At 39.9% G+C, this 17,088-nt stretch overlaps 1 protein-coding gene across 5 annotated transcripts in view; it reads left to right on the top strand.

Annotated features, from left to right (window-relative positions):
- Window positions 1-17,088, top strand: part of 5-ht7 (5-hydroxytryptamine receptor 7) — a 364,419-nt gene that overhangs the window by 325,682 nt on the left and 21,649 nt on the right. For 4 of the 5 annotated variants that reach the window (XM_076428829.1, XM_076428824.1, XM_076428826.1 and 1 more), the window contains one exon: window positions 7,854-7,898. The exons of the other annotated variant lie outside the window; for it this stretch is intronic. In XM_076428829.1, the coding sequence (XP_076284944.1) occupies window positions 7,854-7,898 (45 nt within the window). The remainder of the gene's footprint in view (window positions 1-7,853; window positions 7,899-17,088) is intronic. 5 annotated transcript variants of the gene reach the window in all.

Genomic DNA, 17,088 nt, shown 5'->3' with positions numbered 1-17,088 from the left:
AATTATTAGAACTCTTAGAAGAATTTATTAGAACTCTGGAATTAGAATGTATTATAAACTAATGACTGATTGAAAGAGTCGAGATACACAAAATCTCCAATAATGAAATTAAGCTAAGACGTTGTTTAATGTTGTGAATCGAACCCAGCTTCTTAGACATTATTAAATATGAATAAATGAAAAAGTAAAAAAGTGTAGAGGTCACAAGCGATGTAAATTGAAAACAGAAGAATTTTCTTGATCCAACGACTGCAAGTAGTATAGGACGAGTATTGTGCCTAACACACCAAGTCGGTACTAAAGTTTGGCCCAGAAACCTGATGCCGACGAGTCTCGTCGCTTCCGCGCCGATGGTTAATGACGTTCCATCAAATTCCGACGAATTCGCTAGAATATTCGAACGTTTGAAAAGCGCTCGTTGAAGGTCACTCGGTATCCTCTGGCACGTGGCATTTGCATAGTTTCATAACGTGGCCACTACCACCCACAGATGGACATCCGAGGGCGCAACAATTCCAATTTCGAGCCATCCTATTGTATTCTAATGACCAAACTTCAACCTAACCCTTCAAGATTTGAAACTTACTTGTCTTCGAGGACGACGATGGATTGTCGTTTCCAAATTTTAGAATGCAAACGCAGAGCAGCTAATAACACTGTCCAACAAATTGCAACTTTTTAAAAGTATTTCGATTCCCACTATGCGATTCTTATAGCGTTTTCCGCGCTGATTCCGAATCTGGTTTTAATTTTTTTCCTATACGTCCAGTTTTTGAGAAAATGGAGTTTTAAAAAAAGACATATTTTTCAACTTTAAACAAATATTGCGATGTTATTATAAAAGATATTGAATTGTTCTTTACAGCAAAAGATTCTGTAGACTTTCCCGAATACAGTGATATCCAATATTAATACATTATGATTGTTTAAACGTGTTTAAACAATGATTAAAGACGGAGATGCACCACTTTTGCACCAATTTTTGCGGATATTTTCGAATTTATCTCAAAAAATAAGGGTCCAGCGAAAAATTGAACTATACCACGCGAAAGAGCAGACTTTTATCTTGAGAAACCCCCCTGTGAAATTTGTATGGTCGACGTTTTCTTCGAACCAGAAAGCAAAATATCTTCGCCCGACATGAGTTGTCACCAGTGGCGCTCACCACCAGAACGGTCGTTCGCCGCTCCGTATCCCGTCGCTGCGCCGTATCCCGTCCCGAGCGCCACTGGCGGAAACTCATGTCTCGCGAAGATATTTTGCTTTCTGGTTCGAAAAAAACGCTGGACATGCAAACTTCACAGGGGGTTTCTCAAGATAAAAGTCTGCTCTTTCGCGTGGTATAGTTCAATTTTTCGCTGGACCCTTATTTTTTGAGATAAATTCGAAAATATCCGCAAAAATTGGTGCAAAAGTGGTGCATCTCCGTCTTTAATCATTGTTTAAACATGTTTAAACAATCATAATGTATTAATATTGGATATCACTGTATTCGGGAAAGTCTACAGAATCTTTTGCTGTAAAGAACAATTCAATATCTTTTATAATAACATCGCAATATTTGTTTAAAGTTGAAAAATATGTCTTTTTTTTAAACTCCATTTTCTCAAAAACTGGACGTATAGGAAAAAAATTAAAACCAGATTCGGAATCAGCGCGGAAAACTACAAGAATCGCATAGTGGGAATCGAAATACTTTTTGGCTGTTGGACAGTGTAATCTGACCTTCTTCAATTCTTTTTGGTTTTGTATTTATCCAATCTAACATTTGTTGTGCTATTCTATATAATACAGAAAAAAATTGATATCTTATTCTTAAATTTATATGCGTTTGTATAATTAACAGCTTGCCGTACAATTCTTTTTACAGTTACAGTGATTAAAACATCCCGGAAAAATGTCGTGGAAGGGAAAAAAATTTATATTTTTTGTATGGCTATATTTATTTTAACGCTTAAACGCGTTGACTATAAACTTTTATTTTATCTAAAAAGGAACACGTAACATTCATATTTGTTAGAGTTTGTTAAAATCTTCATGGCGAGTCTGGCTCGTTAAAAAACGGCGAGGGGTTAAAAGCCGGGTGTGCCTTTCGTTCCTAAATAAAAATAAAGATGTGGGAGCGGCGAGCAAAGAAAGGTTGAAAAATTCTAGTTGACGTTCTCGCGTCGAAGCACAGTGTCAAGCAAACCGATACGTACGACGTTCTCGAAGAAGCTCATGATTCTGACCTTCACCGTAGGCAAGCTCGTGTAAACATTATGACATTTAGTCTGATTTGACCGGGTGAGCCGCACCTGGTACACCTAGGGATTTCTCGTCTATCTCCGTTTCGAACTAGGGAGGGCGCGGATCACTGCCAGAAATGGCAGAGGGTAGATTGCACCGTCACCTTTCGATTAGGCCAGGAGCCTAATGTGACCCTCTAGTTGATTGACTGCGAAATCCATGACTAAGCTTGTTTTCTGAGTGGCTTCCGTCACATCGCACCCTTGTTGCCGAGATGACGAAACGCGCGAAAAATCCAATCTCCGAGTTAGTATGAGAACACTGCCGAGGTACTCCTTCGCCAATTATGTCGCTCTTTCTGCATTATGTGTCCTAATTCGGGCACTTTTCTAGGATTAACTGATTTAAAGAAAATACGCTTGAATCTGTTTCGTGCAAAATTTTTCTTTAACTATACATATTTTGATCTAGCTCGAGCATATTATTGACCTGTATCCCTGGACCTTGGGGAATCCATAGAGGCGGAGAAACCGGTAATTTAGCTCTAACGATTTTTCTCATGTTCGTAAGTACACTTCGAGGCGTCACACAGCTATCGATATACCTACGAGTCGTTAGCAGATTTTAATTAAACGCTCGAGACTCGCTTAATGAGTACAACCGACTTCAATGACATGTCTCGTTAGCTGCTTTTGTGATAAACCCTTGCAAACATCGAGAGACTACACTACAGGATTCGGCAAGAAAGATAGAATTGCGTTTGAAACGTAACGCGATGGCGTTACTTGTGATTGTTTGTAAATACAACAATGCATAATTAGATATTCCGTGTACTTGAATGGTTCAGATTCGTGGAAGGTGTTAGCTAACTACTTATTTTTCATGATTTAAGTAGACAAGCGGATCTTTATGCAGAATAAACATTTCTGCACGAATTGCAGCAAACTGGAGTGAAATAGTATTTTATTCTGAAAATAATACAACAGTATTTTTAAATTCTTTCAATGTTTTTACCGTTTTAAATCACACCTACTCATTTTTGTTATAAATGATGAAATTGATGGAAACAGTTACTTCATTTGCAATCTATTGTAAATAATATTATATTATACTAGACACAATATATGTTAAAGGAGATATATCATTAAGAGTTAACACTTCAGACATAAATCGTAACAGCAAGAAATTATCTCTACATTTAAATCTACTTAATCTCGAATCTGCGCCTAGTTAATTCATCCCACGATGGGGAATCCTACTTTCAAGGAAATTGCACAAGTTTCACCTCTGCATCTGCTTCACTCGGGTTCTTCGCTCCGCCCGAGCTTTATCAAGTTCACAGTCACCGAGGAGAATTTGCAGAAAAGAAAGTCATTCCTCAAAGTTCCTCGACTACCCAGTCACTTGTACATATAATCTATTTGCAACCTCCATCGAAAACGAAAATAGTTTTATTGAAGATTTGACAATGTTCATAGTTCGTACTAACGAAACCTGGAACGTTTTCGAAAGATTGCACAATCAAAGATTTAAAACCACGCGTTCAGACGCCGCGTTCAACATGGCCGAGGTATTCAACATCGAATTAAAAATGGCCCTTTTCACTTGGACTGCTCTTGAGATGTGGAGGAATCAGCCTAGAGCATTTTTAAAAATCTTGTTCAACAATTACGTTTAGACCAGTCGAAACCAACTAGCTTCCTGTGTCAAATCAGAGTTCATCGATTTATTTTCGTACTTGTTTTAACCGAGAGACTCGTTGTCAAATTGAAAATGGTCTTTCCGACTTGAACTGATTCTAGAAAGCAAAGGCAAAATTAGTCTTGTGTCTCGATGAGGGAACATCGTTTGCCGTTTCGAATTGATTAACAGTGAAAAGGAATTTTCATTCAAGTTCAGTGGCTTTCAATATCTCCGCGAAAGCGTGAATCGCGAGCAGCTCGCACGGTCGGCCATCGTACAAAAGCGGCGCGAACAAAAACAATTTGACACCCATACGTTCTTACTTCCGGGATGAACCCTTTATGCAGCTGTAACGTAGTTTGACCAGAAATTTTACGGTCGGCACGATCGAAGACAGACTGCGCGCGTTTGGATGGCCGAGAACAATGAATTTTCATCGGGATCCAAGCCTAGCCCACACGCGCCATCCATCACGATTCAGGACGCCGACAACGCGTTGTCTCGCGGGGATTTCCGGCTGAAATCTTCCGGGGAAACCTCGGCCGTTCTTGTACTACACACGACACACACGGACATATTGCGTTCGCGAGATTCAATTCGCCACAACGATCCCGAGAACAATGCCGGCGCGGCGGCGCGGCGCCCGGCTGGAATCGCTAACCGATATCTTCCCTTGTCGCTGACCCGTCAGTAGCCCCCAGGTCATCGGGTGCGTCCTTTTCATCAACCAACAAGATTTTCGGCCAGGACCGTTCCTTCGATTCGCCAAGTCTGCAATCTTTTTACGAACAAACAGAAACTGTCTTCGAAATCTTAGTCCAATATCGTTTAATTCGTGCGTGAACAGACGAACATGTCTTTTCGTTGTGTTTCATCGAGAAAACTAGTAAAGCTAACAATTTATTATAAACATAAAAACTTATCAGCTCACTAACTGAAAGGGGAAAGTGGAAATCCTTGGGGTTAAGTTAGCTAAAGGAAGCACAAGCAGATTGTAATTTAACTCGAAAATTAAACATTTCTTCCAACCTAGAAAATTGGTACAATACCTAAATGTTTAGAAATTGATTAGACACCGACATATTGAACAATGTAAACAATATTTCGAATAATGGTACGGGTAAAGGTTAATTATACAGTGAATTTGAAGAAACTCGTGCTTTAAATATTTACAGTTGCGTCTGATACGAAGTATGTATACGGCTAACAAGGAGCACAATAAATTAGTTATCTGATACACTAGCCATAAAGTTTTACCTTCATCGTATAAAGCTTTTGTGGCCCGTTACTTTCGAGTAGGTACTGTTAGTATATCAAGGAACTTATGGTTCATAAACAATGGACCACGTAAGGATGCACGTGATCTCAAAAGAATCCCCGCAAGATCTGATCTGTCCACGATCACAAGAATAACATCCTGGATCATCATCTACTATCACGATTTTCTGCTACACTGTTTTAAGACAATGTAAATCAACAATACTTCTGTGCTTGAATAATTAACGAATCTTATGGATGCGGATACTGTTTATGCAACAGATATAATGTTTTAACACAGGGGGTCCTAAAATTGTTGTACTTCCTGGAAAGAGGTGATTCGAAGAAAACACTTGCTTCAAATGACCCCGGGATCCTCCCCTTCCAAGGAACTACAACATTTTTCGGACACCCTGTATATTATGGTGTTGAACAAAAAGTATATCGAAAGATGAAAAATATCACTTGATCCAAAAACGAGTTACATATATTGTGAACCAAAAATGGTGGTAGGAGCGTGTCAAATAAGGTCTACACAAGTTATCCTATTTTCGAATTCCCTTCGGACCGAAAATCAGTGTGTTTGTTACGAAACAAACTCCGAGGCAGCAAGGTTACCTTCACTTTGCACCGTTACGGTCCCGCAACTCGATTCCGCAGAGACTCGGTACCGAAAACGCGGACTACATTCGTTTAATACTAAACCAACCGAACACTAAAAGCAACTCTCGTGTGCTGCCTTATAAGAATAACGAGATTGAATTTATTTCGATTCTGCACGATTTTGTATTACTGTACGTACATGACTAACGAAGTTTGTTTAATCGTTTCCCACGGAAAGTTTTGCACAACCTAAAAAATCGTATAATAAACTACTCTACAAGATTGAATTGTAACCGACAAAATTGTCTGCCCTTGAACTCCTGTGGTTTCATGTAAAAATGTTTTACTCTCATTTCATTACTCAAAAATATTCTACTCATTTTAAATGGTACACTCTCTACTCTCACGTCGCTGAACTCAGTTTTATCCAAAGCCCTCTTTTGTTAGAAAGCAGGACAAAAATTATCAAAATTGTTTCTGTGTTGAAATTTTAAAATTTCAACATTTTACAGAGATTTTACATAATTTTTTTCCACATCCATCTCAACGTGACCTCCTCAAGTGATGAAATCTCCCCTTGACAATGACGTCTTAAAAGTTAATCTGCGATTTTTGTTGGCAAAGTTATCATACATCGATCGACAAGTAGGCCGCAGTAGGTACTATGCGTGCCTCACAAGAAGTCTCTTGAGAGGAATACGGAGCTGATTGGTTGGAGTGGGGAAGGGGTGCGCCTCGCGTTTGACGTCAAGCGTGAGACTTCTTATGACACGAACAGTATATTGTGATTTGTGATTCAACCAGGTTTAGTGTTAATGAAGCGTATGGATCGAATGAAGCGTATACCGAATCCTGTCTTTTTCCTCCAGCCTGGAGATAAAGCGAGATGACGTCAACCGTGATCGATCGATCGCTGCGTATCTGATCTGGCCGTTTCGAGAGCTAGATCACCCCGTATGTGCTATCCCGTGACCCTGCGCCCTACGCAACGGCCTCCTCCCGATTCCGTTGCTGCGTTCCCAATTTAATTTGCCCAAGGTTGTTCCGGGATTACACGCTGCAAGATTAGTGGCTTACGCATCGATCATCCGAGCCTAGCCGGTGCATGCCTGCCACCAGACTAAAGTAAACGAGCCGCGCGGCGCGGCGGGGCACCTGTTCATCCAAATTCGTGACACCTTTTGTCTCCTCTCACCCAGAAAAATACAGTATTCTCTCGCAGTAATCAATTTTCCGCTGACGACTACGCCTGGAATTTAACCCGACGTAATTAAACGCGTCCCTTCATTCGCTAAAAAGATAGTGCAGTAATGTCTTGATGTATGGGAAAGAGATGTGCGCGATATTTGCGAGAAATTCAGCTCTAGTACCTTCAGGGGCACGACTCGATTTTCGGGAAAAAGCTTATTTGTTATTAACTATTTTTTTATGGAACTTCTCCTTTAACCCTTAGCACTCGGATAATGACTCTGAGGGGCCACTAAAAATTGCTGTAACATTCAAAATATTGTTTAGATTATTAAATATGTCGGTCTCTAATCAATTGCTAAACATTTATCCATAAAATATCCATAAAATTCTAGATCGGAAGAAATGTTCAACTTCGCGAGTTAAAACAGTTCCGACTGCAAAGGATTATCAATATTTTTAATAAGTTGGAAAAACATGTTCTTGACTTCTTTTCTCCTACTGTTTGGACTTTTACCTACTCATTTTTGGCACGAATACATAAACTCCGACAGTGTTTGTCCGTGTCTTTACAATCACGTTTCCCCTTTCTGATGATTTTACAAATAAATCTGTTTGTAAGTAATAATCTGCACTCATTAAACCTCGCTTGTTACTCTCTGCAAGCACGTCGCGTCGTTAGTTACAAGCGTCACGCGGGCATCGAGAATACTGTATTCCTGTTCCTTTACCGTTCGTTTTATGTTTCTTTTCAGAGATTTCAAGGATTGTCACGAGTTTGGCAAAAACATTTAACATCATTACGCTATGAAATCGCATATCTTGTAGTGCAACGATTGTATCTGTAACATGATGACCGAGTCTGAAAGTGTTTCATAAAACGTTTGTTGTAGATACGATCGAATCGTCATGGCGATACACAGGCAAATAACAGAGCGGTAAGGTACCCCTTAATATATATCTACATTGTTTTGCTAGTCGAGCGTTACATATTTAGATCGCGTAGTTTTTCTTGATATGGCTGGCCCGTCGATATAGAGGTGCCCTCTGGATCTCGATCTATCATTTCTATCGATTTCAAAGTATTTCACACTATGCTTTTGATGTATCATGGGAAATTGGAAAAAAGCTGACCGATGGACCAACAGAACAGAATTTTAATTTTTGAAACAAAACATATTCACTATCGCACTAATGCACTGTTGCTTTCTTTGCATCGTTCTTGGATAATAAAGTTACATCGTTGACTGCGTCGATGTTGCTGTTTAATAAAATAGACAATTCTGCTGCAGCTATAAATGGTTTTAATATGTATATAAATTGGTGTGTTCATAATCTCTAGACCCAATGAATAGAGTTCAAGGTACTAAATTAAAAATTACAGAAAACATTGCTTGAAATTGTCGAACACTTAACTCATTTAGCTTCGAACATTGTTATCCCACACTTCAATTCGATATACAACAATAGTAATATACAGGGTGGTCATTTTATCTGAAGACATTGAAATATCTCGAGAACTATGCATCGGATCAAAACAAATGGGTAATGAAAGTTGTTCGTGGCGAAGGGGGACATCCAATGATACCAAACTCGACCCCCCAGATAAAAAACTTAAATAGGAACCCCCATTTTCCATTGCAGATTTGGATTTTCCAGAAAAAATACACAAATTTGACCTAGGAGTTTTTGCATTTTGGTTCACAGATGGCGCTGTAATGTACAAAAATCAAAATGGGTAAAAAATCGTTGAAAATTGGGGATATCTCGAGAAAAGTAGTTTTAAAAGTAGTTTTTGATTTATTGATAAACAAACCAATGATTTTTCCAACTGCTTTTGATTGCAGCAACATCTGTGAAAGAAATTACACCAATAATATCAAAGCAATGGAGAACCAAGATTTGCTATAAAAAAGAGTTTCCCATTGAAGATTTTGAAATAATTCTCTCTCCCACCCTCAGGAGGTGGGGGTGGGAGTCAATTATGGTGTTATTGAATAGCATTCTTAAAAATATCAAATACGTCTACTTTTATTTTTCTGATCTGATGTGTATTTCTCGACATATCCCTAATTTTCAACGATTTTTTACCCATTTTGATTTTTGTCCATTACAGCGCTATCTGTGAACCAAAATGCAAAAACTCCTAGGTCAAATTCGTGTATTTTTTTCTGTAGAATCCAAATCTGCAATAAAAAATAGGGGTTCCCATTTAAGTTTTTTATCTTCCCCCACCCCCACCCCCAGAAGGTGGCGGTGGGGGGTCGAGTTTCGTATCATTAGATGTCCCCCTTCGCGACGAACAACTTTCATTACCCACTTGCTTTGATCCGATGCATAGTTCTCGAGATATTTCAATGTCTTCAGATAAAATGACCACCCTGTACACAGGGCGAGTCACCTGACGTTTGAACTTGAAATATCTTTGTTATGTTCAAAGATGCATTGAATTATTAAAAGACCTTAGTATGTTTACTACAAGTCCGTGACCTTGGATGACCTAGAATAATTATAGTCACCGAATTCGTGATAAAAGGAACTATCATTGTGAGTGTCTTAAAATGGGTGATTCCATTTAAAGAAATGAAGGTGACCTTGATATCGCGTGAGACCAATTTTACCATTGAACCATCCCCAAGACATTTAATGTATATCTCTGACACAGATATTTGACGTACAAACGTTAGGTGACTCACCTTGTATGTATACTAACAAATAGTACAAAACAGTACTAATAAATAGTGCAAAAATCAGGCGAATAGTCTTCTGTTTACCCAGTTTACAGCCAGTAGAGTATGCGAGCTTCTTTCATCTCCGCCACAATAAATTGCAAAATTACAATCGGGCACACGTGTCACCAATCTCTCCGCGCGGAGTGTCAGATCCACGTGACGCTGCCATTGGCGAACGTGCTAAGATTCAGTTCAAGGTCTGCCTAACGACGTTCACTCCAACGATCCCGTTGTCGCACAAATCACACGAACGTCTCAGTTGCATCCGAGCGATATTATCAATTTGAATAGCCTTTGCGCGAAAGCTTACCCCTCAAGATAAATTCACCGAAAAGAAACGGGAAAAAATCCTGCGGCGGAGGATCCACAATTTTCGCGGCGGTGATAAATCTCGTTCGCATAAAGGGACTGCGGTCTCCGAGGAGCTGGATGGCTCGGATTTAAACACCCGCCAGATTACAATCTCCCATAAAATTAGGGCGTAGAAAAGGCTCGGAACGGCGATAAAAATAATCAGGGGAACAGACGCTAATTCCCAACGAGAGAGAGAGAGAGAGAGAGAGAGAGAGAGAGAGAGAGAGAGAGAGAGAAGAAATGGAGTCACCGAGATCGTAAAGCCAGTGGGTTTTCTCTGTCTTGCCAGTTCCCTGGGAAGGGTGTCCGTGTCTTAAACCACCGCGGGCGTTTTCACTCCTCTCAATTATCCCGAATGTCATCTGCATCCCCAAGGGCGCGGGCGGCCCGGGAAACTAATCTGCATTTCGGTTCGTTTGCTTGCCGACAATTTTCTCGGCCGTCCAGCTCCTTCTCGTTCTAGACCGGCTTGCTTTGCCGTGACGCGAGGCGAGGCGTCGCTACGCTCATTTTCGTCGGTGTCTGTTTACACCTCCGCTTGCACGTTCTTACGAGGTGTGTCTAAAAAGTGGCACAGCACTGCTCGGTTATATTTACATCGGGAGCCAGGACATATTTCTCCAAAAGCTGACTCGAGCACGGGACTCGACAAAATGAGAAAATCGGTGTAACGGGTATTAACGGTATTACCTTTATAATTGTAGCGCCAATGGACAGCCGAGATTCTTCCGATTAAAACAAGCCCAAACACGATGTAAATCGGATTATTTTTATCGATTATTATCCGGTACCCGACTAATCGGGTCGGGCCGGGCCGGGCCGAAAATCGGATGGGCTCAAATTAGTCCGATTTACCTCGTGTTTGGACTCGTTTTAATCGGAAGAATCTCGGCCGTCCATTGGTGCTGCAAGTGCTGCAAAGGTAAGATGACAATGACGTCGTCAAAAGTATTGACAAATGTTCTGAACAATTGTAAATTATTAAAGGAACTTTTTTAGTTTTCATTGTCGTAATGCAGAGCTGACGCAGCTGGGAATATTCGCGATCACAGTTATTATTCTCATTTCTTTTGAAGCAGTTGTATGCTTTTGTCGCATTCAGATATGAAGTTATTACTGCAACAACATCGAGGAATAATCTCCACAATATTTACATAACATCCTTCTGCATTATAAATGCAATGCCGCGTGGGTCACCATTAAGCGGGTTATAAAAACAGCGAATAATCGATTCGAGAAGCTGCAGGGAAACTTAATCAAAAATGGCAGCAGCAAAAAGCTATATACAGTAAATGCTTAAAAGTTGACCTATTTTTGTATGCTTTTGCCGAGTGCGATATTTGCTACTTTATTTTACATAATTATCGGTTTTTTATACTTAGTGCTTGGCATACGAATTCTGATATGCTCGGAGTAATACCCAGAATTTTGATAAGCATTTTTATTCAGAACTTGTGGAGTTATAGCTGTTATGAGCCGCCACGAACGAAATTGGTTTTGTCTGAAGCTCTTGCAGCGGCTGTTTCCTTCATGCAAAGTTGCTAACTCAAAAGTTATGTTCACCTCATGAATAGGGTTACGATCCATGCCAGACTCGCCTCCCAAAAATTACATACGTTAACAAAATTGTGCCGCTTTAAACAAGGACGATTCATTTTTACAGACGAACTTCGTCTGTTCTATCCTGAATAAAATTACATATGTATCTTTGCGACGTAAGTATAGTCGAAGGTTCGAACCATAGTCAGTCGGATGCGAAACACGTACATCAAATTGCAACCCGATTCGCTCAGTAGTTTCCGCGAAATCGCGATGCTCGCCTGAAGAAATGTCGCCTTGAAAAACGCGGTAAAAGTTTTTCAGGCCATCAAGCGACACCGGTGACACAAACTTTTAAACCTTCGCTCCACGTAAACTAAAATTTCGCAGGAATGCTTCGCAGGTACATTAGAAATCGTGGAGAAATGCAGAAACGAAAATAGAAAATATTTATTAGGCCAGCTCGTCTTAGGCAGTAGTAATTTATCATTTATTAAATGAATTGTTTGGTTCGCGCGAAACAATAAAGGTTGGATAAAATGTCAAGAAAATAATTTGTCCAAGAAATCCGAAGCGAAGAGAAGTTCGTTTTTCGAGTAAAAAGTAATTGGAACGAGAGAAAGAAGATTGCTTTGGCGAGTGGAGAATTGTGTATAGCCATTTCGCCGAGGCCCTTTGGAAAATAGAACATTGTAGGAACCTGATAGTTATTTTTCAAAAGAAAATTACGAAAACATACTTCGATTAAAACTCCTTAGAATCCACATTCGCCGTTTTTGTTTAATCTGTCTCCGCTTATCTATTCCAGCCTGGCATTGACGCTTTGTCGAGCAGTGTCACTTATGCGTGACTTCCTCGAGTCAGTGTTTATCAAGCGAAGTCACGCGAACGTGATTTTGTCATTTTCGGTGGTATCACGACGAGTTACGCTATACTACGTTTACGACGGTCAGCGTTCACTGGAAATAAACAATAAAACTGAACAAATCTTGTGTTTTACGATGGCTCTCCGAGCAACAAGTTAAGCGTATCTCTTCCAGAGAAATGCACGACCGTCGGAATGATAAGATGATAGCGTGATCCGAGGAGCACGGTTCACGTGTGCTAAAACGGCCCATAGCCAGCTCGTGGAACCGGTTGCACAACAGAATCCATTACAGGAATAACACAATACGTAAACGGACAAATTCGTCAATTATCCAGGGATTCCCTCTCGCTAATTGACAACCAGTCAGGAAAGTGACCTTGCAATCAAGCTCGTCAGTGTTTCAATGAGCTAATCTGTTTATCCTCGCGAAAGCGCCATAGAGACTGCGCCTGCCTGTTCGTGCAGATCGCGATTCGGCCAATTAGGTTTTCAGGGCAACGAACCGACCTCAAACTAGCCGAAAAGTCGACCCGGTCGAATCGTTCTCCTTTGAAACACACGAACCCACCGGCAAGTTCTGATTCAAGTGCAAGGAATTCGCTTGAATATTCATCGTTCGCACCCCTGAACGCCTGGTTAACGAATGGCCCACGTGTCGCGTATCGATTAGATCGAATTGTTTATCGACCGGTGCACCTGTTAGAAAATATTCATCGCATATTTTTACCGCACGTTTGAAATACTTTCGCTCGAGATAATCCATTTTAATGGCTCGTATAGTTCGTTATTCTTCATTGCACTATTATTCGCGTACGTCAATATTTAAGAATTTGTTTATCTAAACCATTACCATTATCGTCCTACATATTGGACCCCTACAAGAATACTGTCACAATTCAAAAAACCCCAGTTTGCAGAAGACAGGGACAAGAAAATTCTAATCAAATTTCGTTGAATTGTGTAGTAGCTTTTGGGTAACTTTTGTGTAGTAGCTAGGGGTGTTATAAATTTTCAGACAACGTAATGCACATTTCAGTATGCATTTAACAGCTCGGTAAAAGAATGTACGTGAAGCAAAAAATAAACTTTGCAGTTGTTACTCGAGCGGGGAATTCGCGGGCTTTGTTTATGTGCGTCATTGCAGTTATCATTATGCAAATACGCTGCGCTCCGTTACACGCATCGAGACATTACCGTGGTCCTATCAACGCGTGTAGTTTCGTGTTTACTCCGATAACTGTTTATCAGTAGCTAGCCGCACCGGTAACCACCAGAGAGTTGTTTCTCCGGAAGGATTCAGGAACTCTGCTAGCATTGTATCGCAACCACAGATTACGAAGCGCAATCGTTACTTACCTCGTGGTCTGTAATCTTACTGCTACAGAAATTAGAATGTTCCCTACGTTCATAAATCCCGTTGGAAATACGAATCTTCCCTGTAAATCACGTTCGAAAATGTTCTTTTCATATTTACAATTAAAAAAAGATATTTTAATTGTCTATTTTGATATTCGGGGATCACAAAGTGGACTGACTTTTTACCACGTTTTTATTAGCTCGCTTTCTTGTTAGACCAGTGGTCGGCAACGGTTGCACCGTTCGGCCAGATTTCGAGGCCTGCGCCTCCCGCCAGTGCTTCGATTGTGCCCAACCTTTTTCATACGATGGATGGCCGCTAGAGGCGCTGCGTGGAAAAAACAGTAACGTATCTACTATTGGGTAGCAGAGCGGCCAGAGCCCTGAGGCAGTTATACATATTGGCGTGAATGTATCGAAATAATCTTACCGGACAAAAAGACTCCAGGACGTGTCCTACGAGTTACAAAATATACACGAATACACTTGTTATAAATCTTTAAATGTTTTTGGCGCTACGGTTCGATCCTTTATAACAATCAAAGCACTCTTGCTAATTTATTCAAAAATTATCAACGTTTCGATCCCAAGTGTGGATCTTGTTATACATTCATTTTTCAGAATCAAATCATATAAATTTTTTTAAATTCTGCGGGGTGCTCAAGGAACCCCATTTCATCTACCCAATAGTAGATACTCAGGCCCGTACCGCATGAAAAGCCACGTGGCGCATTAGGGCGACACCGGTATCAATAGGTTTCCACATTACCACTGAGGTACTATCGTCAATGCGTTTTTTTCCGTGGTTTCCCCTGTAGGCCTATTCCACTATGACGTATGATAATTTCGGAAGAAAAGTTTGAAAAATAAACTAGTAAGATTAATTTGAAAATAGTTTTGAATTCCATTGCCAAAATTTTATTCAGTCATTCAGAAAAACTTCTTCGTGGATGTTTAGACGTACTTGGTATATCAGATATATCGAATGAAAGATTAGACGTCGCTGCTCTCATCGCAGACGATAGAGAAGCATCATTCAACCGGGTGCGCTTTTCCGATTTGATACTCCGCATTTTGGAGAACGAACATTCACACAGATATGTCGATGCGAACATTGAGAAAATTCTAAGTGCGAAATTTCTGAGGACAGGATATCTCGACTGGTCTAATATTTTTAAAAACTCGACACCTTTTTCTTCTCTAGTTCTCAGAGGAACTTCTTGCTGAAGATCGCGAAGTTTTTCTTGGTACTCAGAGGCTTGCTCTTCGACTATGGCTGTGAGGGGGTTTTCAAAGAGTATTATATCATTTCTAAGCGAATCGAAGTCAGTGAAACGCTTATCGAATTGATTTATTACTGAGAGGAGAATATGGAGATATGCGTCAAAATCGGATCTAGTACTGAACTCATCAAAAATTATTTTACAAGACGGGAAGAAGGTGAAATCTTTCTGATCTAAACTCAAATTATTTTTAAGAACTATTAGTTGGCTTCGAAAAGAATTAACATGGGCATATAACTGACAAATGCTCTGCCGGGTTTCTGTAATTTTAAATTCAGTATACTTAGATGCGCGGCAAGGTCAACTATAAATGAAAGTTCGCAAAGGAAAGTTACGTCCGTTAGTAGGAAGGATATTCGTCGGAATTTAAAATCGAATTTTCTTCCAAGAAAAGGACGATCTCTTTTCTTACAGCAAAGAATTCAGTTAAACATTGTGCTGCACTGAGCCAGCGTACTTCGCAATATAAAGGTACATCAGTATAGGCAGCCTTATGCGTTTCGAGAAAATCTATAAATTTTCTGTGTGTCAGGTGTTTATTTCCGCCTTTGATGGCATTGACAATTTTAGTTATCTTTTCCATAGCAAAAGATAATCTAACAGCTTTCCCGCATGAGGGCTCCTGATGAATAATACAGTGAATCATTGGAAATGAAAACTCGCGACTTTTAAAGTGCTCGTTCAGACCGGTTTTGTTACCCATCGTGGATTTTGCTCCATCAGTTACCACTGCAGAGAATTTTGAAAAATTAATTTGAAATTTACTTAGGGTCTTTTCTACTGAATTGAAAATATCTATACCTGCCGTTCTGCCATGTAAAGCCACAAAATCTACAAGCTCCTCGACATACGAAAAATCGTTTTGTACAATTCGAGCGAAAATGCTCAATTGACTCGTATGCCGGTTATCGGTGCTTTCGTCTAAAAGTCTAAACATAATGAAAAATAACGGCAGGTGTTTAAAAGCTTAGTTAATTTTTCCTCGTTAGAGATACCTATACATATCGATAATACGTGTCCTCATCGTTTTCGCACTTAGAGGAATTCTTTGAGCCTGCTCTACAGTCATGCTATTACCAAATGTTTTGATTGTTTCAATAATACATTGTTTTATGAATTGGCCGTCAGTATACGGCTTACCTTTAATTGAGATCAAGTTCGCAACGACATACGAAGCTCCGTGTGCTAGTTCACAATCAGAGGTACGCAGATCCTCCGAAATATCCAAACACGACGTATAACGTTGCCTGTGTACTAATTTTAGCCCTTCAATTACTTCTAATTTTTCCCGAGCTTCATACGAAGCATATTCTTCGGCATGACGACGTAAAAAATGTCGTTCGATAGAGAACAGTTTGGCATGTTTAGGCTCAAATCCACACAGCAGGCATATTATACGGTTATCAATATAAGCAAAAAAGAAGTTTTCCCAACTCTGATTAAAATTTATGCAATCCATCTGATTTTTGGACATGTTTATTATAAAAGAGATTATAGAAAATAACTAGAGGGTTATTGTTGCTCGCTCGCTTCGCGAGCTCGCGGATAGGACTGCTCTTGCGAAAGGGTTAGTGGTACGCATGGCTAGTAGTACCTATAGCTATTAATGTTTTTTTTTTATTTGGTGTGTGACTCTCCACGAGCCACACAAAGAACTTCCCGATTCGGTAGTTGCAGTATATTATTATCATTATTAAGTGTACGTTTTAAGAAGATTATACGTTTTGAGGGAAATTCAATAGTATTCTACTTATCAAAATGTTTGCTATATGGCGTCGCATTAAACGAACATCGCAGGCTCGTTGCTCGCTTGGTTCCTTGTTATAGCATACTAATGTTGCAAAATAAATTGTCTTAATTAGTTTTTCGCAAACGATACAACTCCTCATTATCCAGGTTTGCAGTATTGATCTTGGTTTTCTTCGATACTGTTAATTTAAATTGTCCCAAAATATATGAACCGCGCTCAATTTTGAAACTTTGCTCAGTGCTACAT

This window comes from Lasioglossum baleicum, chromosome 8 (genome assembly GCF_051020765.1).
Source record: "Lasioglossum baleicum chromosome 8, iyLasBale1, whole genome shotgun sequence".
Lineage (NCBI taxonomy): Eukaryota > Metazoa > Arthropoda > Insecta > Hymenoptera > Halictidae > Lasioglossum > Lasioglossum baleicum.
The sequence above is the reverse complement of the archived record's forward strand: the minus strand, read 5'-3'. Positions and strand labels throughout refer to the sequence as shown.